This window comes from Malus sylvestris, chromosome 17, assembly GCF_916048215.2.
Source record: "Malus sylvestris chromosome 17, drMalSylv7.2, whole genome shotgun sequence".
NCBI classification, from domain to species: domain Eukaryota; kingdom Viridiplantae; phylum Streptophyta; class Magnoliopsida; order Rosales; family Rosaceae; genus Malus; species Malus sylvestris.
In genome coordinates this window covers 4,832,295-4,858,378 of record NC_062276.1, presented here as the reverse complement: position 1 = coordinate 4,858,378, position 26,084 = coordinate 4,832,295, and the positions used below count along the sequence as shown (strand labels likewise).

The 26,084-nt window shown below is 39.1% G+C and overlaps 4 protein-coding genes and 1 long non-coding RNA gene across 9 annotated transcripts; 1 reads left to right on the top strand and 4 right to left on the bottom strand.

The window, feature by feature from the left end:
* Window positions 1-542: 542 nt before the first annotated feature.
* On the bottom strand, window positions 543-16,608 carry LOC126610933 (LRR receptor-like serine/threonine-protein kinase RPK2). Its single transcript, XM_050279099.1, is given in 4 exon segments — window positions 543-2,371; window positions 2,477-2,687; window positions 2,805-2,891; window positions 16,469-16,608. A coding segment is annotated over 1 exon segment (1,152 nt). The 5' UTR covers window positions 2,346-2,371; window positions 2,477-2,687; window positions 2,805-2,891; window positions 16,469-16,608; the 3' UTR covers window positions 543-1,193.
* LOC126610924 (LRR receptor-like serine/threonine-protein kinase RPK2) lies at window positions 12,342-16,616 on the bottom strand. 4 transcript variants are annotated; one of them, XM_050279087.1, is made up of 3 exons: window positions 16,469-16,616; window positions 16,209-16,347; window positions 12,342-16,112 (listed from the first exon to the last, which is right to left on the bottom strand). In XM_050279087.1, the coding sequence occupies exon 3, from the start codon at window positions 16,079-16,081 to the stop codon at window positions 12,650-12,652; it is 3,432 nt and encodes a 1,143-aa protein (XP_050135044.1). In that variant the 5' UTR covers window positions 16,082-16,112; window positions 16,209-16,347; window positions 16,469-16,616; the 3' UTR covers window positions 12,342-12,649. The 4 variants fall into 4 exon arrangements, with proteins under 4 accessions (XP_050135044.1, XP_050135042.1, XP_050135043.1 ...); XM_050279085.1 differs by having other exon boundaries at window positions 16,218-16,347; XM_050279086.1 differs by having other exon boundaries at window positions 16,209-16,305; window positions 16,469-16,614.
* A 2,539-nt stretch (window positions 16,617-19,155) lies between these two features.
* On the bottom strand, window positions 19,156-20,818 carry LOC126610935 (uncharacterized). Its single transcript, XM_050279101.1, has 2 exons — window positions 19,897-20,818; window positions 19,156-19,676 (listed from the first exon to the last, which is right to left on the bottom strand). Exons 1-2 carry the CDS (start codon window positions 20,748-20,750, stop codon window positions 19,484-19,486), a joined length of 1,047 nt encoding a protein of 348 aa, XP_050135058.1. The 5' UTR covers window positions 20,751-20,818; the 3' UTR covers window positions 19,156-19,483.
* Window positions 20,819-21,388: 570 nt separating this feature from the next.
* Window positions 21,389-22,839, top strand: LOC126610942 (uncharacterized). 2 transcript variants are annotated; one of them, XR_007618650.1, is made up of 3 exons: window positions 21,390-22,013; window positions 22,265-22,469; window positions 22,574-22,839. It is a non-coding gene; the product is annotated as an uncharacterized LOC126610942 (long non-coding RNA). The 2 variants fall into 2 exon arrangements; XR_007618649.1 differs by having other exon boundaries at window positions 21,389-22,013; window positions 22,265-22,839.
* A 155-nt stretch (window positions 22,840-22,994) lies between these two features.
* Window positions 22,995-24,065, bottom strand: LOC126610938 (uncharacterized). The gene is made up of 3 exons (XM_050279112.1): window positions 23,752-24,065; window positions 23,475-23,590; window positions 22,995-23,372 (listed from the first exon to the last, which is right to left on the bottom strand). The coding sequence occupies exons 1-3, from the start codon at window positions 23,937-23,939 to the stop codon at window positions 23,311-23,313; spliced, it is 366 nt and encodes a 121-aa protein (XP_050135069.1). The 5' UTR covers window positions 23,940-24,065; the 3' UTR covers window positions 22,995-23,310.
* Window positions 24,066-26,084: the final 2,019 nt, after the last annotated feature.

Genomic DNA, 26,084 nt, shown 5'->3' with positions numbered 1-26,084 from the left:
GCTTGACCTTAATTCTATCTCGGTGCCCAAATGATTTATGCATATCAATTTCGACGAGCAGGATTAAAAAAGAATGTGCAAAAGTTACTTCCCAAATAGAGGTGTCCAAAGATGACTAGGAGTAACTTCTGCAAAGAATGTGGATCTTTGTTGTTTTCGTCGGAATGATTTGACAAGGTGCTATAACATAAATTTTCATTAGGAGAGATTTTTTTTTCAAGTACCGGGTATTTAACCGACACTCAAGAAATCATAATACAAGTAGAAAAATTATATATTTTTCCGTGTCTCATAATTTATTTTATGACACTTGAAGTACTCAGTTAAACACCGTACACTTAAAAAAATTTCTCCTCCAATAGAATGAGGTGATGGGAAAGCAAGGGATTTTGTGTATGCAGTAAAGAAAAGGTTTTTTTTTTTTTTAACAAACAATATTATCTATACTAAAACCGGAGCAGATTAAACATTACAATAGGCTAGCAATAATATGGTTTAAATTCGCATTTGGCTAGAACGAAACTTATGACCAAAGAAGAATATGTTGCCAATAGCTTCCTACCAACCAGGACCCTCCCATTTGTAAAAGTGACAAACATTACTCTTTTTACAATTCAAAGTGGAAGAATAATTCAGTAACACGCCTATAAACCAAGCAACAGAACATCAGCACAGAAATTACTATACTTTTATTACGTTCTTTTACTTTGACACGATATATATTACAGGACCACGGGTGCAGAAGCAAATACTCTTAACCTGAGGCCATACAGATTACTAATGTTAACCGATCCAACCCTTGTTGGTCAGCTAACAAGACAGAGGGCTGAAGTTGCTTACACCATGACTCAATTCGCCACTGTAAGCCTTGTCGAGAAAACTGCATCATGAGGACCTGCATACCATAACACAGCTATAATGAATTCCTTTACACGGCCATGTCGAAGAAGCATATAGCCCATGCTACAATGTCGAACCTCCTTTGGTCCCTCGGGCCTAAGTAGCAATGTTGAATCTCTTTTAATGCATCCATGGCGAACGAAGCTGCCTCTTGTCTGTCTGGCTGGAAACAAAGGCTGAAATGGTTGGATAAGAAATATCCAAAGCGCACCGAATGCGCAGACACATATGACAAATGGAGCTCCTCTTTCTACAGACTACTAATGTTAACCAGTACAAACCTTGTAATGCAGCTAGCAAGATGGAGGCTGAAGTTGCTTAAGCCGTCGTACAACTTGCCTCATTGTAGGCCTGGTTGAGAGAGAGTCAACCGTGCACACTACTGCCAAGTGAAGAACTTCTACTAAGTCATCATGGGGACCTGCATCCCATAACCCAGCGGTGAAGAATTCCTTTGCCCGGCCTTGCCGAAGAAGCATACATGACCACTGAACGATGTTGAATCCATTTCCATACGAAGAGAAGGAGGGATCCAGTGCCTTCTTGTCAGAGAGTAACTCCAGTAGCACAACGCCATAACTATATACATCAGCCTTATCTGAAACACGGCAAGTCATTGCATATTCTGGGGCAATATATCCAATAGTTCCAGCAACGCCGGTAGTAGCATGGGTCTCTGAAGTTCCCAGAAGTCTGGCCAAACCAAAGCCTGAGAGATACGCATTAAAATCATCATCCAACAAAATATTGCTCGGCTTGACATCCCGATGAAGGACACGTGGTACGCATTGATCATGTAGGTAGGCAAGTGCACGGGCTATGTCCAAAGCAATCTTGTGAAGTACCCTCCAATCCACATCCCTTGTAGACCTTTCCTGAATAAACTTTTCCAAATTACCACCCGCCAAATAGTTGTATATTAGAAACATCTCTGTATCACTGGCGTGATAACCAAGCAAAGTGACAAGATTTGGATGCCGAAGCCTTCCAAGGGTTTTAATTTCTGCGTGAAACTGTTGGACTCCTGGGAACCTTCCAACTGAAAGCCGTTTAATTGCCACCACGATTCCAGGTGATATCTCTGCCTTGTAGGTAGCTCCAAAACCTCCATTCCCGATGCAGTTGCTAGCAATGAAACTTCCTGTGCCTCACACAACATTCTCAAAGGTCAACGGAACCCCAATGTCTGTGAAAACTGTAACTTCCTTCCTGGTAGACCCTTGAGTTCCAGACTTTGGATTCCATTTCCGTGTATATAAGAACAGAACAACAAGAGCAAGCAGCACTGAAACTATGGCCACTGCAGAAGTAATGGATGCTATCTCAATTGGACTGAAACCGTTCCCACTCTCCTGAGTTGGACCTCCCATTGGTGAAGCAGCAAAAGGTTGTGAATCGCCAACTCTTCCTTGAAAATCAGAAGCTGCCTGTGACAGAGAAAACATGGCGCAAGAGTGTAGATACGGGTTTCCTATATCAGCATTGCATTTCATCAGGTTATTATTCGCAGGCAGTGAACCTGATATGTTATTGAAAGACACATTGAAAGATGACAGTGTGAGAGATGGAATCTGACCAGAAATATTATTCTTGTCGAGCAGAAGAACAGCAGATTCACAATATCTTTCGGTATCTCACCAGTGAGATAGTTTGAAGAAAGTTCAAGCACTTCTAAAGAGGCAAGCAGCCCCAAACTAGACGGAATGACACCAATAAGGAGATTGCCAGATAAGGATAGATACGTCAGATCACTTATTTGGCCGAGACTGGTTGGGATTTTTTTCACCCTGAAACATGTTCAGATCACAAAATCGTATATAATTTCAGCATAAAGCTTGATATTAAGGAAATGACTTAGCACTATAACGATTCGAAAGCATTGAAATTTAACTCACAATTCTTACAATTTCAGCTAGATTATGACTATAATTCGTCAGTAGCTCGAGCCCTTGTTGCTCTTACACGAATGCTTCTTTCGGAGGCCATGGCGGCTGCAACAAATTAACAGGGTAATTTTCATTTCCCGCTACCAACTTTATGGACACAAAGATAACTGCTTTAACTAATGCTCTACTGAAAAGTCAAAACCCCAAAAACTATCAACTAAATCCAAATCGAAAAATTGGATAAATTTAACATCACATTGTACGTACCTTGAAATTTTCTTTTTCTTGCCCTGGAATTCAATCGAATCAGCGGAAGCTACAGGCGCGGTGTCGCTACTCGGATTTTGCTCAGAGACTGCGGATTCCTCTTGAAAATTGGGGAATTCATATCGATCCTGCCGCTGAGAAAAGGGTCTTCGGAACCCAAGAGATCAAAACCCAAAAACCCCTTCCTTTCCTTGGACTTGCACAGAAAGAGTAAAAAGGGGTTTATGGAAATCCGAACCCTAATTTTGTTGATCCCTGTTGAGAGAGAGAGGTAGAGAGAGATAGAGGGAGGTTGAGAGAGGTTGAGAGAGAGAGAAGAACAAGCCATTCAGCTGTGTTTCTTTTGGGAAGAAACCGCCTTCTTCCTTTCCTCTGTTGTAAATATTGGATGTCCACTCAACAAAGGAATCAAGAATATGTCCTTCCACTAGGAGCTGCCGCTGCTTGCTTTCGGTGCTCCTGCTTTGCCTATAAAATAGAGGAGCTTATGGAAGGAAGACACGTACGGAATGAAGAGAAAAGAAAGGAAAAAAGAGAGAGAGAAGAAGAGAAAGAAAAGAGATACAGAATAAATTACTAGTGAGCTGAGTTAAAAAAGAAAAGAGAAAATAAGAGGAGTTATTTTGTACTTTTATTATTTCATGTAATGGATGAAAATACTATTGTTAGTCCGAGAACCTAAGCTCATTTACCGAATTTCGTAAATATTGTCTCATTTACTTTATGTTTCATTACACATATACCGTTAGTTTTACAACATATTATAAGTACGAGAAATTCTTATATCAGTAAAAATCACACCCCACAAATCCGATGAAGCACTCCCTACCTCTCATCTCTCTGTTGTTGACTAAAATTTCACAGACAAGAAAATCTTCTCATTTTATTTTCATATCTCAATACGATTAATTTGACATATATCTTGTTATATGACTTCTATTATTTGCATAATAAAGGAGTACATACATGGTGCAAATTCAACTATGCACCTGGGAAAGATGATGGTGAAAATTCCAATAAGAAAAGAAAAAAAAAATATTTAAAAAAAAAGGAAAAAGGAGGGGAAGGCTCTGCTTGCAGGTTCCCACTTCCAAATCCCAACAAAGTCCCAAAGATTGTTGAACTTTTGGGCTTCACAACCCATCAGTGATTTTTAGAGCAGGAAATTAGTGGTGGTTATTTAAAGAAAGAAAAAGGTGAGAGATTGGAATCAATTCCACAGCCCAACGCCTGAAGCAATCTCGAACTTGTATACCTTCTTGTCGACATCCAGCGCCTGAGGCGCTTGGAATCACCATGGTTTCTGGTGACAAGATCGATGACGACCCAGGCTCGAATGAGATCGTAGAAGGTCGTATCGTCCTCGAAGGTTTCACGGACGATGGCCTTGAGCCTTGATTGAGCTCGGCCCTGGTACTCCATATGTCGGAGATGGCAGTTTGCCGGCGAAGCACAGAACACCCAGATAACTTGGGGTGCACCAAATGATGACCAAAGGATTAAAGTCCCCATTTACATTTCCAGAACCTGGACGAACAATCCAGTCCAAGAGAATAAAAATTATAAAAAGGGAAATGAGGCCAAAGCTTTTGGAATGGTGCATTATACCATGTGAGATGAATAAAAAAAATAAAAAAAAGATGGAGACTTAATCACTGCATCTTCTGTTTTGGTATATTTATGCGAGTGGTGCTGGTTTAAAACTTCATCACAAGTTCTATTTATTTACGATGGGTGAAATTTTGCATTAAAGTTTTGATATTTATGCAAATCGAGCTGAATCAACGCTATTGTCACAAGTTTTATTTACTTAAAAGCAATTTATTTATCATAGCTGAAATTACAGTCTATTGCTTTAATTTATTTAGTGTATCACATTTTGTTATGATGAGTATTTAAAGGATCTGAAGTTCCTTAATCAAATCAGAACCTGAAGTTTCTTGATCCTCATCATATAAAAAGATCGGATCCGAAGTTCCTTGATCAAAAATCAAAACCTGAAGTTTTGAATCAACTGAGAGAGCAGCAGTTCCTCAATTAAAATAAAGTGATGGCCATAAGCACCTTAGTCCACAAACTATTAAATGAGGGTCAGAAGTTCCTTGATTCATGTAAGATCATAAGTTTTTTAATCCATGTACAGATTAAGTATGAGTATGAATTCCAAAAATATGAACCTATAGGTTCTAATGATGTCGATTTTGAAAATAAATTTCGAGTACATATGAATAATATTTTGACCTGATGTTCAAAATATGAATAATGTGAAGAATTGAAGTTCTAACATTTTGTGTAGACATGTGTTATATGTGGTATGAGTTAATTATCGCAATTTCCATCATACCTGAATTTCTTCCTTTTGGGAATAAGAAAATGGTGAACTTAGCAAAACCTAACTTTGTGACCATCGACATCTTACACAAGAGATACTTTCATGAATTCATAATGCTCGAGAACTCATGTGGAAGCACATGATATTAGAAAATATTTATACTTAAAAGCTCATTGAATCATGTTGATGGAACCAAAAGTTTTCATGGGTTCCCAATTCCCATATATAACAAGCTAAAGTATAAGCTTTCAGACATGTATAAAATCAAATGGGAGATTTTTATTTTATTTTTTTATACATATATGTGAGTTACAACTACAAAAACAAAAAACAAAAAATTTGGGGGGTGGGGGCCTTCACAAAGGTTGCTCATGTGAAGCCTTATTAATTGGCAATACCCCAAAAGGAGGAGGCACTGAAGATTAATCATGTGACACCCTAGCCACGAATCTCTGGTGATCACTTTGAATCCGACTTTCGGATTCCAGTAGCTGGTCGAGCTTTCTTTTCATGCTCGTCGAGTAAATATTTGCAAGTTTGTGCAACTCTTTATTCTCGTGTTTGAGCCCTCTAATTTCTTGTCTAAGACTTGCGCCATTAATGTTTCGACTTGGCGAGTTCGAGCAAGTAGACGTTGGCTCATATTGGATACAGAACCTGCACATCGAACACTGAAAGCCAAAGAGTCTTAAACAGACAATTCATCAGACTTCTTTGAAAGAATTCTATTATCTTTGGGAGTGAGAATGTTTCTACCTACTATTGTAGCTGTTATATCATATCTCGTCATAAAGTCTCCAACTGTAAGAGGGTCATTAGAAGATAAAAAGGATAGGCGCCATATATTATCCTAACGCAGCTCATGTGCATCTCCCCCAAGACTCAAATCTAAACAAAGGTTGGATGAGCAAGCCATTTTCAGAAATGTTGAAAGAAAAGGGTTGGGTAGAGTGAAATCTCAGAAATACAACATAGACGATTTTTACAGGCGGGCAATATTATGAGAGGCAACACAACCACATGTTCAAAAATCGAAGAGATATCGCTTTCTGAATTTTAAAAACCGGATTTTCCTAAATAAAGTTCATCAACACTTCTCAGATGCAATCTCAGCTTTCAGGATATCAATGACAACTTTGTCAAAATATCTCTGGCAAAGTTAAAATGCATAAAGTTAATTATTCCAACTACACCACTGTTGCCAACAATCGTGGGTGACAAGGCCACATTCGCACCACTACCTGCAATTGGGAAATCCCTATATATGTCGACCTTCATCCTCCATGGCAAGGCACACCTCCAAAACGCCTAACTCATCTTCCTTGCCGAGAATGCATCTGCAGCCAAAACTTTCAACATATTCAGTCTTCCTTCTCTTGAACACTTGTTCAACCATGTCCTTCAAAATGTCAAACTCACTTTCTCAGCAAGAAACCCATTTCGATCGAGAAGGTTTACATCAACATCAAATCCTTCTACTGTTTATCTTCAAGAGCAAAAGTATCTCATATCATCATGGTCAAGAACAAGAGTATCTCATATCATGCTATTTCCCTATCTTTTTCTTTGCCCTTGCTCTTACTTGCAAGGCAAAGAGAAAGAAAGCAATCAGTTAGAACCTGAAATCAAACTTCCAGTCAGGAACTGACTTCCTAGGACCTTTCCCAGATTGCTTTCCTTGCATTGCTCTCGAGTAGTCATCTTCAACTATTGTTGGAGCTAGGTCTCAAGTCACCAACATCGCAGAATAATTAGTACGCTATTGGCTCTTTACACTAAAGATGCCAAGCATGGATGAGTCACCAAGAAGTGATGGACCATCCTAGGGCAAAGGTTGCGCACCACTTCTACTGTGCAAGAGACTAAAGCAGAAAGATCAACGATGAGGCCATAGAAGTCCAAAAGGAAAAAAATGGTGGCTAACTAAGTGAATGGAAGGCTAAAGTTCAATGATGGAATCCTACTCACAACCCCAACAAACACTATCAGTTTATATAATTCACATGATGTACAAAAAGGTAATGAAAATTACTAATTGATTACAAGTTACAGAGTTGCCTCATGGATTGAAGTCTCAATGTAATGACCTGTTTCCAAATATTACAGTTTTTATAATTTTATAGCATGAAATTACAAAAATGCCCTTCGAGGTAAAAACGTTAATTTTTGTTTATTGCCATGTTGTGACACGTAAGGCTCTTTTCCTTGGTGTATCCTTATAGTACTCGTCGTCACAAACGTATGGAATCAAGTGGAATCGAATTTGAAGTTAGAACGAATATTTGACGAAACTCAAAACGATAAGGGCATTTTGGTAATTTTTGAAGTGGAGATACTTACCACTTTGGGTCACTCATGTGCTGACCCGTGGCAATTTCCTTTCCCATTTCTGTGGTGTCTCATTCTTCTCTCCCGTGACATCTCTCTCTTTTTGTCTCTTCCCAATAAACATTCTTCATCTCTTCCTTATCCCTCCCTCTTCGACAACACCACCGAGACCACCATCATCTTAGGAATCTCGGTGTCTTGAACCCAGGCTGAGAACATGGTGTCTCGATGTCCCGACTTTCCCGTTGAGTTCTCGGCGAACTATCAATTTCATGTTGACTATCAATTACGAGCAAGGTAAGCTTCAAAACCGATGTGGGTTCTCCTAGATCATAATTTCATGTTGTTTCTGGCCTCATTGTATCGTTTGACATAGAAATACACCTTGGAGGAAAGTTCCCTAGTTTTCCGATGAGAACCCAAAACTTGTAGGCTATTTTCCGACTAACCCTTTGTTATTTTTAGGCTTCAAATTGGTATATTGAATGACTAGTTTTAGTTAACTTTTGGGGTTGATCGGAGCTTGGGAAGCTCCGGCTTTCTTCTTCGTAGAGTCTGGCCGAACCACAACCTGAAATCGAATTGACCCGACCCGTAATCCCAAACCAGCCCAAACCCTTGGACCATGTATCCCGGACCAAGCCCAGGCTCAATCCATTAACCTAGAACCCAGATCCAAAACCCACTACTTAGCCTAACCTAGCTACCCGCCCCAACCTAGCAACCCAAGCCCAGATCCGATTTGGATCCGACCCGACCCGAGCCTAAAACCCAGATCATATGTCGACGCGTGGGCTGCATGTGGGTCCACGTGGAGAATAGTCATGGCCTGGACATGGAGCACATGCGCCTCTACCGCCGTAGACTCTTCCGATGAACTTTTCGACAGGTCAACTAGGTGCGTGGTGGCACGTGGCTTTTCGAGCCGCTGCCTCGTGGTGGCGTGTGAAAGAACCCGAGGTCCCTCCTTAGGTTTCTCGACGTGCCAAATCCGAATCCAAATCCGTTGTTTGTTTATCCAAATTCAACCATTTTAGTAGAGTTTTACTAAGTGGTCTCTATATGTGTCTAGGTTCGTTGGTGGAATGGCACCGTCCTCTGTAGATTTTAACGAGGTGGCCAATATTAACATATGGCCATCCAATGGGAGTGTTGTAAATATTAGATGTCCACTCAACAAAGGAATCAAGATAGTTGTCCACTAAACAAGCAAGTGGAAATAAGGTTGTCCTCCATAACATGCCATTCCACTAAGAGCTGCTGCTGCTTGCTTTCAGTGCTCTTGTTTTGCCTATAAAACAAAGGAGCATGTGGAAGAAAGACACATACGGAAGGAAGAGAAAAGAAAGAAAGAAAATAATAGAGGAGAAGAGGAAAAGAAAGAAGAGTGATACAAAATAAAATACCAGTGAGCTGGGCTAGAGAGAAGAAAGAAAATAGTGAGAGTTATCTTTGTACTCCTATTATTTCGCGTAATGAAAGAAAGTATTACTGCTGCCTGAGGACGTAGGCACACTTGCCGAACCTCGTAAATATTGTGTCTCGTCTACTTTATGTTCCACCGCACACATACAGTCGATTTTACAACATTCTCTTCTTTTTCTATTACATGTTTCTTCCTCCTCTACTTTGTTTTTTCCATTCTTTTTAAAGTTAAATTTTTTTAGGATTTACCCATCATTCTATTTGAATTCAACTTTTTTAATTCAAAAGTACTTTTTGAGTTTTAAGCCTTAAACTTTTGTTTGGCACGACTGTTTTTAAAAAATTAAACTCATATTAACTTAAAAAATAATCAATTCTCCAAAAGCACCAAAATATTTTAAACTTAAAATCCACTGTCTTTTTTATTCTCTCTCCTCTTTCTCATTGTTTTTTTCAATTTTCTCTCTCCTACATTCCATTCTCTTCATTTTCTTTCTTTTTTCTTCTTTCTCTCCTCTTATCTATCTCCTTTGATCTTATCTCGTCTTTTTCTCTTATATGATCCTCTATTTGTTTATTTCCTCCTCTTTCCTCATTCTCCCTTTCATGTGACTCTCTCTTTGGATTTTTGTGTCCAGTTTAAGTTTTAAGATATAAAACCAATTTTAAATCTCATACTAAACAAGTTTTTGAGTCTTAAAAAAATTATTTTCAAGAGTTGTTAAGAGATATTCTTGAGAAGTGTTTTTGAGAAATGATGAATTTTTTTTATAGGATATCAAACAGGCTCTTATATTTTCATGGTTTTGTTGTATTTGGTGGCTGTTGAATTTTTTTTACTTACCACATAAACATTGATTGATTAATTTGAAATAACGCCTCCAAACACATTTTGGTTGTTGTAAGGTGATTCTCCTTGTGAAAGCTCTTTGTTGTTAAATGAGTAGACTTCTCATTCGTGTCGTGTTTTTTGTGTTCGTGTCATTTTCGTGACATATCTGATACCTTAACCGGTCGTGTTGTGTAATACCCGTTAAAGTAAACGAGTAATATGACCCCCCGTTAATATTATCAGGTAATATGACCCGACATGTTACATGTTAAAGAAGATATATTTTAAATCAATAAATAATGAAAATGCAAAACATAATTTTACAAAAAAAAATTGAAAAATACAATACTAAAAATTAGTATATGCATGCCACATTGTCACGTAAATTACTTCAAAACATTAAAATAAAAAATAAAATAAAATAAAACATTTGTCTATCAAGTTTACATACCCCAAAATAAGAGCCTAATGAAAAAACATTAGTATATTATTACAAATACCAAATGTTCAAGGATATGCAAAATGAAGAGAGTTGCATTTGGTATTTTTAAATTATATTTTTATTTCTAATGTGTCTTATAATTTTTTTAATCTCACTCTTTGCCTATGGTATACTATAAAAATAAATAGGGTAAATTACACAGTAACCCCTCAGGTTTGAGGTCTTGCACAAACCCATACAACATCTTTAAAACATTTCACTTTCATACTTCACGTACCATTTTATTTCAAAATAATACCTCCATTACATTTTTCATCTATTAATCCGTTAAGTGCTGACGTGGCTACCACATGGCTGCCAAATGTGTGTCACGTGGCAAAAAAAGTTTTTAATTTAAAAAAAAAAAACCTAAATCTTCTAAATAAATATAAAAAATAAAAAATAAACTGAAATAAACCACCCCCGTACCCCCCCCCCCACCCCACCCCACCCGCGTCCCCCTCAAACCAGAAGCCCATAAATGATAACCCCCCACACCCCCACCCCTACCCTCACCCCACCCCACCATTCTCCTTCCCCTTCTCATTCCTCCATGTTCATCTTCTTCCCCCAAAACACCTTCCTACAACCCAAAAAAAAAAAAAAAAAAAAAACAACCCAGTTCGTCTTCCCCTAGCACCCGCACCTACCCTTGCACCCGATTCCAACTCACGAACCCGGTGATGGCGGCGTAGACGTGATATGGGTTTTTTTTTTCCTTCCCTTTGGAGAGGAGGATAAGGGAAGGTTTCAGTTTTTTTTTTTTTTTTTTTTTTAATATTTATTTAGAAGATTTAGGTTTTTTTTTTTTAAAATAAAAAAAAATTTGTCACGTGGCTGCCACGTCAGCATTTAACGGATTAATGGATGAAAAATGTAACGAAGGTATTATTTTGAAATAAAATGGTACATAAGGTATGAAAGTGAAATGTTTTAAAGATGTTGTATGAGTTTGTGCAATACCTCAAACCTGAAGGGTTACTGTGTAATTTACTCAAATAAATAATAAATCTTAAAATATTAAAATTTATATATAATAATACATTTTTAATACACCATATATACATAATTACATATACACTACGGCTATTGTACTTTATAGCAAGTTTTTTTTAATAGTTTAAAAAATTAAAATCATCAAAATAATTTTTTTTCTTAACGTATCAGAATGGGTTACTTGCTTGTCATTCTTGTGTAAATCTGTTAAAGATCTGTTATTAACGGGTTCTTTACGTGTCTTGTTAACGGATTGTGTAAAAACTTACCAGATTTATAAGTGAGTGAGAAAGGGAAGGAATAAGAAGAAAAAAGGATTCCTCAAGACTGAAGACCTCTGCACAGGTGGCCGAAGAAAAAGGAACCCGCGTGGTATGTCCTCCCAGAAGGGAGGAGTGGGGCCCACAAAACCTTTAGATGGGACGTTGGGGACATACCCTAGTGTTGTTGACGAGGTCCAGACAGGCAAAGGAGGGAGGGCCAATGCGTGTGTACAAGAGAAAAATCCCAAAAGAACACGAATGGCTAGGGAAGCGTATGTGTTCCGTCCACCAAAGAAAGATTCTGATCCCTTGTTTTGTAGTTAAGATCGACTCTGCTTGGCAAGAGGCTTGTAACGCAAGTGATTGAGAATCAGTATTCCGGCATTGGTGATCAGTGTTTTAAAGACGATTGCATGCTCATGTATGTTATAAATGTCGCAAGCGAATGATCATGATACTGTAAGTGTCCATGTCTTTATGTCGCTTTTAAAGTTCGTTTTCGTTCAAAGAACTGAAGATGTTGATGCATGTGTGATTTGTTCCTCGATCCTTGGACAGGTCAATGACCGACCATTTCTGCGCATCATAAAACAGATATGAATAACTTGACGATGCTAAAAAGTTTCTATAATTTCCAGAAAACATATCAACTCTATGTTTTATTGAACAAATGAAGCTGAATATACACGTATAAGACGAGGAAATGGAATATCTGCATTCTTCTGCAGATTCGCTGGCCAGGCCCCTATTCGGAGAAGAAACATTGAAAAAAATTGGGGGCAGAACTATCATACAATGTACAAGTTGGATCACTAAGGTTTAGAAATCAACCTAGCACCAGTGTCACCAAAGCGCACCGAATGCGCAGGCACATGTGACAAATGGAGCTCCTCTTTCTACAGACTACTAATGTTAACCACTACAAACCTTGTAAAGCAGCTAGCAAGATGGAGGCTGAAGTTGCTTAAGCCGTCGTACAACTTGCCTCATTGTAGGCCTAGTTGAGAGAGAGTCAACCGTGCACACTACTGCCAAGTGAAGAACTTCTACTAAGTCATCATGGGGACCTGCATCCCATAACCCAGCGGTGAAGAATTCCTTTGCCCGGCCTTGCCGAAGAAGCATACATGACCACTGAACGATGTTGAATCCATTTCCATACGAAGAGAAGGAGGGATCCAGTGCCTTCTTGTCAGAGAGTAACTCCAGTAGCACAACGCCATAACTATATACATCAGCCTTATCTGAAACTCGGCAAGTCATTGCATATTCCGGGGCAACATATCCAAACGTTCCAGCAACACCGGTAGTAGCATGAGTCTCTGAAGTTCCCAGAAGTCTGGCCAAACCAAAGTCTGAGAGATACGCATTAAAATCATCATCCAACAAAATATTGCTCGGCTTGACGTCCCGATGAAGAACACGTGGTACGCATTGATCATGTAGGTAGGCAAGTGCACGGGCTATGTCCAAAGCAATCTTGTGAAGTACCCTCCAATCCACAGCCCTTGTAGACCTTTCCTGAATAAACTTTTCCAAATTACCACCCGCCAAATAGTTGTATATTAGAAACATCTCTGTATCACTGGCGTGATAACCAAGCAAAGTGACAAGATTTGGATGCCGAAGCCTACCAAGGGTTTTAATTTCTGCATGAAACTGTTGAACTCCTTGGAACCTTCCAACTGAAAGCCGTTTAATTGCCACCACGATTCCAGGTGATATCTCTGCCTTGTAGGTAGCTCCAAAACCTCCATTCCCGATGCAGTTGCTAGCATTGAAACTTCCTGTGCCTCGCACAACATTCTCAAAGGTCAACGGAACCCCAATGTTTGTGAAAACTGTAACTTCCTTCCGGGTAGACACTTGAGTTCCAGACTTTGGATTCCATTTCCGTGTATACAAGAACAGAACAACAAGAGCAAGCAGCACTGAAACTATGGCCGATGCAGATGTAATGGATGCTATCTCAATTGGACTGAAACCATTCCCACTCCTCTGAGCTGGACCTCCCATTGGTGAAGCAGCAAGAGGTTGTGAATCGCCAACTCTTCCTTGGGAATCCAAAGCTGGCTGTGTCTGAGACAACATGGGGCAAGAGTGTAGATTTGGGTTTCCAATAGCAGCACTGCATTTCATCAGGTTATTATTCGCAGGCAGTGAACCTGATATGTTATTGAAAGACACATTGAAAGATGACAGTGTGGTCATATTTGCCAATCCAGATGGAATCTGACCAGAAATATTATTCTTGTCCAGCAGAAGAACAGTCAGGTTTCGCAGATTCACAAGATCATTTGGTATCTCGCCAGTGAGATAGTTTGAAGAAAGTTCAAGCACTTCTAAAGAGGAAAGCTGCCCCAAGCTAGACGGAATGACACCTGTAAGGAGATTGCCAGATAAGGATAGATACGTCAGATCAGTTATCTGGCCAAGACTGGTTGGTATTTCACCCTTCAACATGTTCCAACTCAAATTAAGGGCGACAAGAGACAATTTCCCAATGGTAGGGGGAATAGGACCAACCATCTGATTCCGAGATGCATCTAAAACTTTAAGAGATTTGCACATAGTGCCAAATTCAGCAGGAATCTGACCTTCTAACTTGTTGTGGCTAACATTAACAATCAGCCACTCCAATCCCTCACACTTGCCAAATAAGTTACCTGGAAATTCTCCAGAAAGCTTGTTTTCTCCAGCAAAGAATGCATAAAAAGTTTGCTTCCCAAGTCTTTCAGGTGCAATAGGCAGTGTCTGCAAAGTGCCAGTAAAATTATTGTGCGCAAAGTTGTGTGCTACTATAAGACCATCAACCTCCCCATGCATTTGCAATGGGTTTCCAACTTGGGATTTAGAAGCAAAAAATGCTACATAGTGTGAGGACGGATCCTCATACTTGAAAGAAAAATCTCTCAAAGGAGAACCACAAGTTTTGTTGAAATATTCAGGTATTGAACCTGACAAGATGTTTCCGCTGATATCAAACATATCCATACAAGGAACATGAAGATCCTGAAAAAGCTCCCCACTAAGCCTGTTAGAGCTCACGTCAAGAAATTGAAGGTTCCTGCAGCGACTAAGTCCGCTAGGAATTTCCCCAGTCAAAAAGTTCTGAGCCAAATTGATCATCTCTAAGTACTCACAACCACCCCAATTGCTTGGGAAAGTGCCCTCAATACTTGCCCTTGGTGCCCACAAGATCCTTAGCTTTGGAAGGGTTGTAATTTCTACAGGCATTGTACCTTGAAAGTAATTGAAGTCGTCACTCATAGCATTCAACTGCTCCAGCAAAGAGTCCACTACAGTATCATTGACTAGTGGAAGTGGATTAAACATAGATGACAGCACAAGGGCAGACAACTGAGAACAATTCCCCAGCTCGGGTGGTAATGAACTACTCAGGCTATTCCTCGACACATCCAACACTTCCAGAGCTTGAAGCCGTCCAAGTTCAGCTGGAATACCCTCTTCAAACATATTTGAATACAGCAACAACGTCCTCAACTGGCTGCAATTTCCCAAACTGCTTGGAATTTTATGAACCAAGAAATTACCCGCCAAATCAAGATGCTCAAGCTTCCCACACTTGGCTCCAATCTCGCTGGGAACATCTCCACTAAGTGAATTGTATGACAAGTACACCGCCTTTAACCTACCAATGAAACCTGGAATTGTCCCGTTTACGAGATTCCCAGCTAAATTCAAGATCTCTAGGCTCATATAATTTGACCACGAGGTCGGTATCTCACCTTCAATCCTATTAAACCCCAGATTAAGAACCCTCAAATTTGGATTAAGCGGAAAGGGCAGCGACCCAGTTATCGAGTTTCCCTCAAGATCAAGAACCTCCAAATTTTCCAAGCCCAAAACTTCACTAGGAATTTCACCCTCAAAACCATTGAAGGGGAGGGACAAAACCCTAAGCTCAGTGAGCTTACCAATTACAGGCGGGAGCTTCCCAGCCAATCTTCCTCTACTACCCTCACAGCTCCTCCTGATTCCAAATCCATAAAGCGGCAACTGAGCAAAATCTGAGCATGCAATAGTTTTCGATCTACCTTCGGTTTCTCCTCCATTCCCAGTAATGTTGAGTGAAACCACCCGAGAATTTGAGTTGCAGAAGACGCCAGGCCATGAGCAATGACCAGAATTGAGCCGACCATCCCAGCCAGAAAGCAAGCCCGACGGATCCAAGACAGAGTTTTTTAGCTCAAGAAGCACCGATGCGTCAGTATCAGCGAGAACAGCACAGTTCTGAGAAGTAAAGAACACCCACAAGAGCAAAACAAGCTTCAGAACAAACACTGGAGAAGTGGGTCTGCGAAAAACATGTCCTTTGATGACCGAAGAGGAAGATAGAGAAAAACCCATCTCTCAAAAACTCTTTCAGTTAAGCGGTTCACTGCAAAAATTACAAAATCACACACAATTTCAGCTTGAAATTAAGGAAATGACTCAACACTATAACGATTCGAAAAAGCATTGCAATTTAACTCACAGTTCTTACAATTTCAGCTAGATTATGACTATAATTCGTCAGTAGCTCGACCGCTTCTTGCTCTTACATGAATGCCGTCTTTCGGAGGCCATGGCGGCTGCAACAAATTAACAGGGCAATTTTCATTTCCCACTACCAACTGTACGGACACAAAACGACTGCTTTCACTAATGCTCTACCGAAACAGTCAAACCTCCCAAAACTATGAACTAAATCCAAACCTAAAATTTTTGGTAAATTTAACATCAGACTATATGTACCTCGCATCAGTGGGAGTAAAATCCTTTGACTTTCCTTTGAAATCTGCTTTTTTTTTTCTTGCCCTGAAATTCAAATCGAAACAGTGGAAAGCTACCGGCGCGGTGCCGCTACTCGGATTTTGCTCAGAGACTGCGTATTCCTCTTGAAAATTGGGGAATTCATGTCGATCCTGCCGCAGAGAAAAGGGTCTCCGGAACCCAAGAGATCAAAACCCCAAAAACCCTTTCCTTCCCTTGGACTTGCACAGAAAGAGTAAAAAGGGGTTTATGGAAACCTAACCCTAATTTTGTTGGTCCCTGATGAGAGAGAGGTAGAGAGCGGAGGAGGAGAGAGAGAGAGAGAGAGCGGAGGAGTCATTCAGCTGTGTTTCTTTTGGGAAGAAAACGCGTTCTTCTTTTTTTTTTTTTTTTTTTTTTTTTTTTTTTTTTCCCGTTTCACGTGCCTTCGTCCGTTTTTTTATTTAAAAAAAAGGTAAATTCTTTACATTTTCACGGTATTGTCGTATTTGGTGGGTGTTGGGACCATAGAGGGAATGGGGTCCACCGCCGGACAATAAATGCACTCGTAATGGCGGACTTACATCGGATGCGTTACTGTGACGGTTTCGTCAACAGATAACGGAATGTTAGATGTTTCGTTTGCGCAAAAGCATATCAGTAATGCTTTCGTCAACAGATAACGGAATGTTAGATGTTTCGCTTATGCAAAAGCGTATGATTATTTTAAGATACTATTACAGATATTCAGTTTAACTACAAATGCATAACTCGTTAAAAAATACTACTACGATTGAGTATTTCTTAAGTTTCTTTTTTGAGTTTAGAAATAAACTTGCATGCTATTGAGACACTTAACGATGTCACAAGTCTTCATGTTGTTTAACTTAACACACAAATGTCGTTTGATTAGTTTGAAATACCAGAACAAACACATTTTATTGTAGTAAGGTGACCGTCCTTGAGGAGACCATATATATGTGGTTAAGTGAGTGAGAAAGGGGAAGGAAGAGAGGAAAAAAAGACTCATCAAGGCTGATGAAGACCTCTACACACGTGGCTGCACAAGATGGAAACCACGTGGGATGTCCTTCCAGAAGGGAGGAGTGGGGCCCACAAGACCTTTTGATGGGTTATTGGGGGTCTTCCTTACTCTAGTGCGGATGAGGTCCAGATGGGCAAAGGAGAGGGTGGGGAGCCAATGTGTATGTACTGGATTCCACTGGGATTTTAGCTCATGGAGCCACGCCCGTCCATATCTATGATTTAATGTGATTTAATTTTTTGGAAAGCAACAAGCTTGGAACGCGATTGATAGAGATATGGTATGTACTTGCTACTTTTACCCAAAATACGAGAAAAATCCCAAAAGAACATGAAAGGGGAGAGAAGTGCATGTGAACCCTCCACCACATAAAGGTTGTGATCCCTTATTTCGTGGTTAAGATCGATTCTGCTTAGCACGAGACTTGTGACGCAAGTGATTCAGATTTATTACTACGGCATTGAAGATTAGTGTTGCAAGTAATCTAATGATCATAATGCTCTGAATGTTCATGTCTTTTTGTTGCTTTTAAACTTCTTTTTTGTTCAAAGAATTGTGCATGTGTGATTGGTTTCTCGATTCTAAACAAAATTGATACTGCTTATTTATTACAAAATAATTCAGATACTCAAACCTGATCAGATCGTATAGAGTTGTGGATGGTGGGCATAGGATTGATGCACGTATGTACATAGGGAAAGGATCCTCTCTAGATCCCTTCCATCCGGATCCTCCGGACCTTCAAGATTGCCTACATGCCTTACCTCGAGCAGGGCCGTGAAGTCATTGAAGCTTCTTCTCCTTCCTTGTACAGTGCCGCGAAAAAATTGATAACGACTCCGATTCCAATGATGTCGTCGTCAACAACAGCGTCGCGGATCTCGATGTGGAGGATCCCATGGCCGCTGCTACCATCGCAGCTTCTTCTCATTTCAATTGTGTCCAGGCCGTTTGATCGTTTTCTTGGCTGTTTGATTTTTGATTGAACAGACAAAAATAAAATATCTAGGATATCTAGATAAAAAGGATCCGAAGAGAATCCGAAAATGATCCTATTCCATAAACATACTCTATTGAAGAAAAACATACTCTAGTGAAGAAAGCAAACTGATTATATAAATTACATACTCTGTTGAAGAAAAACATACTCTTGTGAAGAAAGCAAACTGATTATATAAATTGTAGGCTTTTCTCAGCATCCAGAAATAATGCTTTTTAGCTCTTTTGTCATGTACCTAAAGTTCTTAAACAGAAAGTTCACACCGTGACCTCATAAGAAAAAGCCAACTTAATATGTTGAATTTTGAACATGTAGATTACGCAATCCTGATGTAGGAATGACGTTCTCTAAATTTGAATTTTGAACATGTAGATTACACAATCCCGATGTAGGAGTGACGTTCTCTAACTTGCACACTAAACACCTAGTAGTAGTTGTATATCACACGCTTGTTACCAAAACACGTATTATAATATAGTGGTACGATATATCATAAATTTAAATGAATTGCAGAGATTCTCCTTGGGGGTATATGTCAATTTTAGTTATCTGACTAAGAAACTCTTGGTAATACTATTGTGGTTATGTTTGTTATCAATCTTACTCGAAAGCAAGGTTTTTCGTTAAAGTGAACAGTACTAGAAGTTTTTCGTTAAAATTCCTTTATATAAATAATAGTGTAAAGTGAAGAACCTATTGCTCTATGTACATGATATAGATCTATATACAACATTTTTCAATCTACCATTAAACATTATATAGTGCAGATCTCTATGTACATCAACTCTCACTTGTTCATCGCTCTTTTGGTTTCTTCATTTTCTATGGCCTTCTCTTCAACCCAAACCCTAGTTGGAGTCCCAAACCTAACCTAATGGGAACTCCACCACTTGGACAAGCCTTGAGGTTCTTTGAAACTTGGCAAGGAAGCAACTTTGAAATCCAAAGCATCTACCTAGGAAGGCTTTTTAGATCAACGGCAGGGGGTGCAACAACAGAAGCACGAAAACCAACTGGTTGTTTGAGTTGTGGCGGCATTTAGGGGTGTTTCGGGGGCTTCGTGCTCTACTTGCTTATGCATCTCCTGCTGTGCGTGCGGCTCTGACTCTAGCTTTCCTGAGTCCATCTCTGCAGGGATATTTTTTTCAACCTCATGACCTGCCAACCTGAAAAACACCAACTGCTATCAGTTCAAGCGTACTGACAATTTATTGATACATATCGACAACATTGATACAAATCCGCCCTTTAATAAAGGGTGGACGTCTTGCACTGAGAATGTCTGCCGTGCAAGAACCATATGCAATAATTTTCAAGTATTCTATTCCGGCCATGAACAAATACCGGATAATCCTAACTGCAAGGAATGAAGTTAACAATGCTTACACTGGGAACCGGAATGACTTGGTGCTGTTATTGCTCCCATCAGACCGGTTTGAAGCGACAGAATTCCAGATTTCCTTGGGTTTTATGGCTTCTGTCTTTGCGGATTCATCTGGTCCTTCTGTTTCTTCTACTGATTCCTTTTCCACATTTTCCCTCACACTTTCAACCTTATATATCTCCACATTTGCACTCTCATTTTCCTCGATTTTTGCCTCCACGTTCGGAGCCTTGTTTTCAACCTTCTCTTTCTCCACATTGTGAATCTTAATTTCAATAGTTTCTGCCTCAGTAACTGTGGGAAGTGGAGTTGGAATGTAGAATAATTCATCATGCCGCGTCAGTTCACCGGATTTATAAAGCTCTCCGGATTTATTCAGAAAAGCAAACTGATCTCTCGAGAAGCTGTTGTTCCCCACATGAAGACTAAATAATGATTCATTTGAAGCAACACTCCAATCCATGCCTGCTGCCGGTTTACTGGAAAAAATATTCGATGGGATTCGACTCGGGTCATATCCTGCAGGCCTTCCCATCATCTGAAACTGAGAGGATTGCGCGGATGATCCGCTTTGCATGCTCCAAGGCAGAATCGGAGAAGAATAACCCTCTGGTAATGACAGAGCCCCCTGAGACTCGTGGTCTGGTCGTGTCGTTGTTACGCAGGGATTGTTACCACCTTCTGTACCATTGACAGATGATTCCAGCGATGAACGTGGAGATGACGATGATGAGGACGATGGTGATGATGACGAGGATGATGGGAAGCTTGAATTTCGGTGGTGATTAACCAGATCGCTTTCAAAATGCACCCTTGGATGCTTACTACCACTTGCATCCCTATATGCATCATCCATGACTTTTTAATTTGCAACAGTTGATTATCTTCAGAGAATCAAATCTCCTTTGCCTGTCTCTAATTGTTATTTAACTGCATGATATGAACAATATCAACAATAATTAACTACTTATACACAATGCGACAACAGAAAGGAAAGAGCACATCAACAATAATTGATATTTAACTGCATGGTATGAACAATATCAAATATGGTTAATTACTCGACTTCATGCAAACACGTTGAGAGCTAAATGCAACGTTTCAATAACATCACAAGCATACTTTCACATATGGTAGCACTTTAAACATTGTAACCATATGCAGACGTAGACTAGGCCAGTTGGCAGGGTAGTATGCATACCTTGTTTTACCAAGTTTTAATCCCACTCCCCGTAAATTAGAGTAGATTATAGAAGAAGAAAAATCATCACAATCATATATTTTTACAATCAGAGAGGCTCAATCTTTTAAAATTTCAAGCAAAACCCTAATCTTGGTTTGAACCATGCATAAAGGTTAATCACAAATCAAACTCTAAAGAGATGCATATCTTAGATTCTGGAAACTGGGTTTTGAGCAGCAAACTTACCACTAAATAGAGAACCAAAACAATCATCACATATAAACAAAAGGCCGTTACTTGAATCTTCGAAAACCCATTTCGATGTCGAACCCGTAAATCAAATCAAACCCAGGAGCTCTTTAACATAAAAGTTGAATACCCTTGAACATCACAATGGTTGTGATTCAAAAGATGGTACAATTTGGGTTTGGGAAGAAAAGGAGTTTGGGGTGAGAGTAAGAGAGAAATAAAGGAGCTAAAAAGGGGTGGGAGACAACCTCGGAGGGTTTCTTACTTTGTTATTGTGAAACAAAAGTAACCAACGGATCAGATGGAAGGTCTTCTGTCGCCATTTTTACTAACTGATTAACTGACTGGAACTCTTGTGAACCAAAATGCTAAATTAACGAACTAACCGGTTCACGCGGGAAAGAAAAGATGAGGGTCTAGAAGTCGGCCCACTTGTGGGGTAGGCCCATTTTGAAGCCCAAATGAAAATTGTCTGAGCCTCTGAGGGATGGGAGGGGTAGAATTGGAAATACAATGGAATATGAGGGTGACAAGTTTAGACTACCAGAGGCTGAGTTTTAGCATGCTATCTGCAGGATCTTGTTTTGATTCACATGCTTTTGGATTTGGAATTTGCAGGAAAAATGGTTCCAGTGGAAGGAGTTTTGAAGAAACAGTTATTCCATGGTGGATTTCTGGCTTTTAACTGTAAGCTGTACTCTCTTTTATATCTTAGACCTTTTGAAACTAAATGTATATATATCTTAGAACAATTATATCCTACCACCGAGATACAATCATGGTTACGTGATAAGAGGTATGCACATAGTTGTATACAACCGGTGACTCCCAATGGCCGTACAATGTTTTATGAGTAAGCTGCAGGCAATGATGATGTTGCTAACTTTAGTTATACAAAACAGTGTATTCTAACATCACTAACAGCACTATAATTGCAGGCAAAGAAGGTACAAAGAGCCGGATTCGAGCTCCCGTAATTCAATTAATGGCGACACGAAAAAATGATGAGTCTGAGTACATGAAGTACTTCGTCAGCAAACATAGCGTAGTCATGTTGGCTAGAGCCGATGTGCTTCCCCCCCCCCTCTCCCTGCAAACCTAGACGTAGTCATGTTGGCTAGAGTGGATATCTCCCTTCCCATAGTTAAGATTCAATTAAAGTAGAATACCGCTTGAATCAACAAGAACAAGTTTTTACTTCAGCATGAAATCCTAGATTTAAAATTTGTGTTGCAATTTTTGGACAGGTTTGTGCAGTGAGGCGGAGAAGGATATATACCATAACAGTGAAACTTATGTGTTACTGGAGCCAGGAGAGGATGAGAAGTTTGTTTCAGATGATGAGCTGAGAAAATCATTCAAGCCTTGAAGATTAAAAGTTTCTTTTGGCTCAAAGAATTGAGAGTTTGATTGTATTTACTGAAATTAGTAGTTAACAAAGCATAATCACAAACTGTAGTTCTCACGTCACCTAATAAAAATTGAACACGTGTTAGGCTCGAGACACTAAAAAGACATGTTGAGATTATCCCACATTGTAACATCCTACTAGAAGAGCATATATGAGTTCTCACTTCACCTAATAAAAACTGAACACGTGTTAGACTCGAGAAACTAAAGAGACATGTTGAGAGTATCCCACATTAGAGATAAGAGTCTGACATAAAGTGCATAAACGGTCTTCTGTCTAGACACACATTATCAATTGGTTTTGAGTCGAAAGCTCGAATTCTAACAGAAACAAGGCATGGTTTCAACCAGTACAAGGGCAAGTACAAAATCATTGACACAAGTTTTTGGTACAATCAAACATGAGTGAGTGAGCATGAGGAATTGAGGACACGTTGAAAAATCTCATCACCAGAAACACAACTGTTCCAAAATGCATCAAATTCCACCAAGTTTGAAACAGTGAAAGCTGAAACAAAAAACAAGAAAAAAGCTGTTGGAAAAAAAGTCACAAAAGTGCTTCTCCTCATAGCCTTCAATTATTGCACCCAAACTTTACTTCTGAAGCTGGACCATCCACACCTGCAACTCCTGAATCTGCAGCAGTGACCCAAAAAAAACCAATTGAATTTCCTGCATCAACTTTTTAATAATGTTCATGCAGTGATATAATATGTATGTATGTGTGTATGTATGTACCTCGAGGAGGTTTGAGTAAATTTTTGCTAGGGGGCAAGAGGGCACCACCCTTTCTGTTTCTGGCAAGAAGGCCTTTTGTTACAGGGGACAATTTCATATCTGTTGGGCTTGTATACCTACAAAATTTAAGAAAATATATAACACATAAATCATAAATCTTGTGTATAGGATGTCTAATAAGAACAGACCCGCATCAATATCGAGATATTATCGATAACATATATATGTGTGTGTGCAGAGTAATCTTATATGACAATATGAATGGAAGATTTAATACCTTTCTGGGAATTTAAATGCCTTGGGGACTTTAAGGTGGTCCGGCGTGGTGGTTTTGCGTAAATCGTTGCCGGAGTTTTGAGAATTTTCATCCTTGTGTTGGAGTGGAGGCGGTGGCGATTTGCACTCGGAAAATATCTTCTCTGATTGAGTCGGGCTCGTAGGAGGCATTTCTGGTAGATTCTCCATAGTGTGATGTGTGAGAGAGAAGATTGAACTGCAAATTCTAATAAATTCAGGTGGAATTTAAATACTGAGAGGAAGTGTGCAAATTTGATGCGAGAGGTTACCGTTTGGGATGAGGAATATAAAAAATTTCAACGGTCGAATTTTGGGTTTGTCAGGATCAGGTTTTGGTCGATTTTGAGATTCAAAATAAAGTTAGTAAGAAATTAGTTTTTCGGGTGGAGGCCCAACATCTTAAGGTCCAATTGAGAATATAACTGCAAACAAATCATCATGCATACCATACGAAGAAAAAAATTTGCATTTTGAAAGTGCAAAATGTTTTTTTTTTCGAAATCCAGATAATAGCTCTTTACTTATTACGGTAAGAGTGACGCTACACTTACCACACATATTTGTATCATTTATCTAATAAAGAAGGGCCCACAATACATGTGAGTCTCATCTTTTATAGAGAGATGGTACAAATATATGGATCTGGATTGTCTGCCCTCCCCTATCCCATACCCTTTCCATCCCCTCCTATTTATGTGGTCACGGTTAAGCCACGTCAACATTTTATATTTCTATTGCTTTTGGTATTATTATTTCTATAAAAAATAAATATAAAATGTTGACGTGGCTTAACCGTGGTCACATAAATATGAGGGAATGAGAAGGGTATGAGATGAGGAGGGCAGACAATCTAGGTCCCAAATATATAGTGTGAAGATGGGAGGGTGGACAGAGGCTCCTGAGCTTTTCAGATCATTTATTCAAGGGAGGCCTCTTCCAAAATCCTCATGAAAATTGAAAAAAAAAAAAAAGATGATAAATATACAATCATGAACAGGAAAAATTATTGCTTGTCAATTTTAACCCCAATTGGTCTTCTGTATTTTTATTGCCCTCAGGTAGATAAGAAAATGTTCCACTAGTGTAGAGAAACAAGTGGAGAGAAAAGAGGGTATGACTATGTTTGAGAAACAAGAAAATGTTCCATTGATGGGGGTGTTTGATGCTTATTAAAGTGTCAATTGATGATTCAAATATTCAAACAACAATATACTTGGGTCAAAATCAGACATTGGAGTCTACAATGCTTGAATCGTCTTGTTGGATTTGCTCTTGTTATTGTTGGAGAATACCATCCCACATCTGTTATATAACAAAATAATGCATAATTAATATTTGGGAGTTTTCACCCCTAATATCACCAAGACCCTTTTGTGATAAAACCCAATACATAGTAATAGGTGGTTAACTTGGGATAATGTCGTTTATGTCGGTAGTGGACACATAGGCTACAAAGTTTATCATGGTAACATAGCAAGTCCTCCATTTACTAGGCTTGAGTTTGACTTCTTAAGTTGGGTTTTCGAAAAATTGCACCCAGTTTAAGGATATTGAATTACTAGACCCTCGACCATAATCTGTGAATGATGATCGCGCTCTTGAAAAGTTGCATTAGCTTCGGTATAATGACTTGACCCATTCTCAAAGTGGAAATTGGTTTCCATTGTGACCCCACATCAAACTCAACACTTATTAATGGATGATTAAGTTGAGACATATCAATAACAGTGATTGTGGACCATGTTGAACTTATATTTATCAGTTGCGTTATTCTTGGATGCATTCTTCCATATGTTCTACATTATAAGTAGCCAATCTTATAATGTAGATAGTGCTATAATTTTAAGTAGCTAGGTTTAATTAAATGGTTGGTTTTCTACTTAAAAACTTGTTTTCTTTCCAATTAGTCGTATGCTAATTGATTTCACAACCAACATTTCGTATGATATATTAACCGGGGTTGTTAATTAGATGTTGTAAACTACTTTGTCCTTTAATATATACTATTCGCTTAGAGCTTCATTTGGATTTCATACACTTTCGCTTCTTTTTATTTTGTCTATTTATTCAATTTTTTAGAATGGAGAATAGTTGGTAGCTTTGTCACGACAATTTATTTTTGGGAGTTTTAACAAAACACTTATGGTACTGTTCACTTTTAACGAAAAACCACATTTTTACCTTTCCCTGGTACTATTCACTATACATTTATTTGTCATTTTTCATTAAAATTAAAGTTTTTTTGGGACTTTTTTTTAGTTTTCACTTTATTTTTTAGGGGCTGAGAAGATTCATAAAGATATTTCAGCCTTT

Bases quoted from the DNA above. Each gene is read 5' to 3' on its own strand.
- LOC126610924 (XM_050279087.1), bottom strand. From the start codon at position 16,081: ATGGGTTTTTCTCTATCTTCCTCTTCGGTCATCAAAGGACATGTTTTT.
- LOC126610935 (XM_050279101.1), bottom strand. From the start codon at position 20,750: ATGGATGATGCATATAGGGATGCAAGTGGTAGTAAGCATCCAAGGGTG. The intron at 19,677-19,896 runs GTAAGCATTGTT...GGTGTTTTTCAG, and splicing joins AAGTCATTCCGGTTCCCAGT to GTTGGCAGGTCATGAGGTTG.
- LOC126610938 (XM_050279112.1), bottom strand. From the start codon at position 23,939: ATGGAGAATCTACCAGAAATGCCTCCTACGAGCCCGACTCAATCAGAG. The intron at 23,591-23,751 runs GTATTAAATCTT...TAAATTTTGTAG, and splicing joins GCATTTAAATTCCCAGAAAG to GTATACAAGCCCAACAGATA. The intron at 23,373-23,474 runs GTACATACATAC...TCACTGCTGCAG, and splicing joins TTTACTCAAACCTCCTCGAG to ATTCAGGAGTTGCAGGTGTG.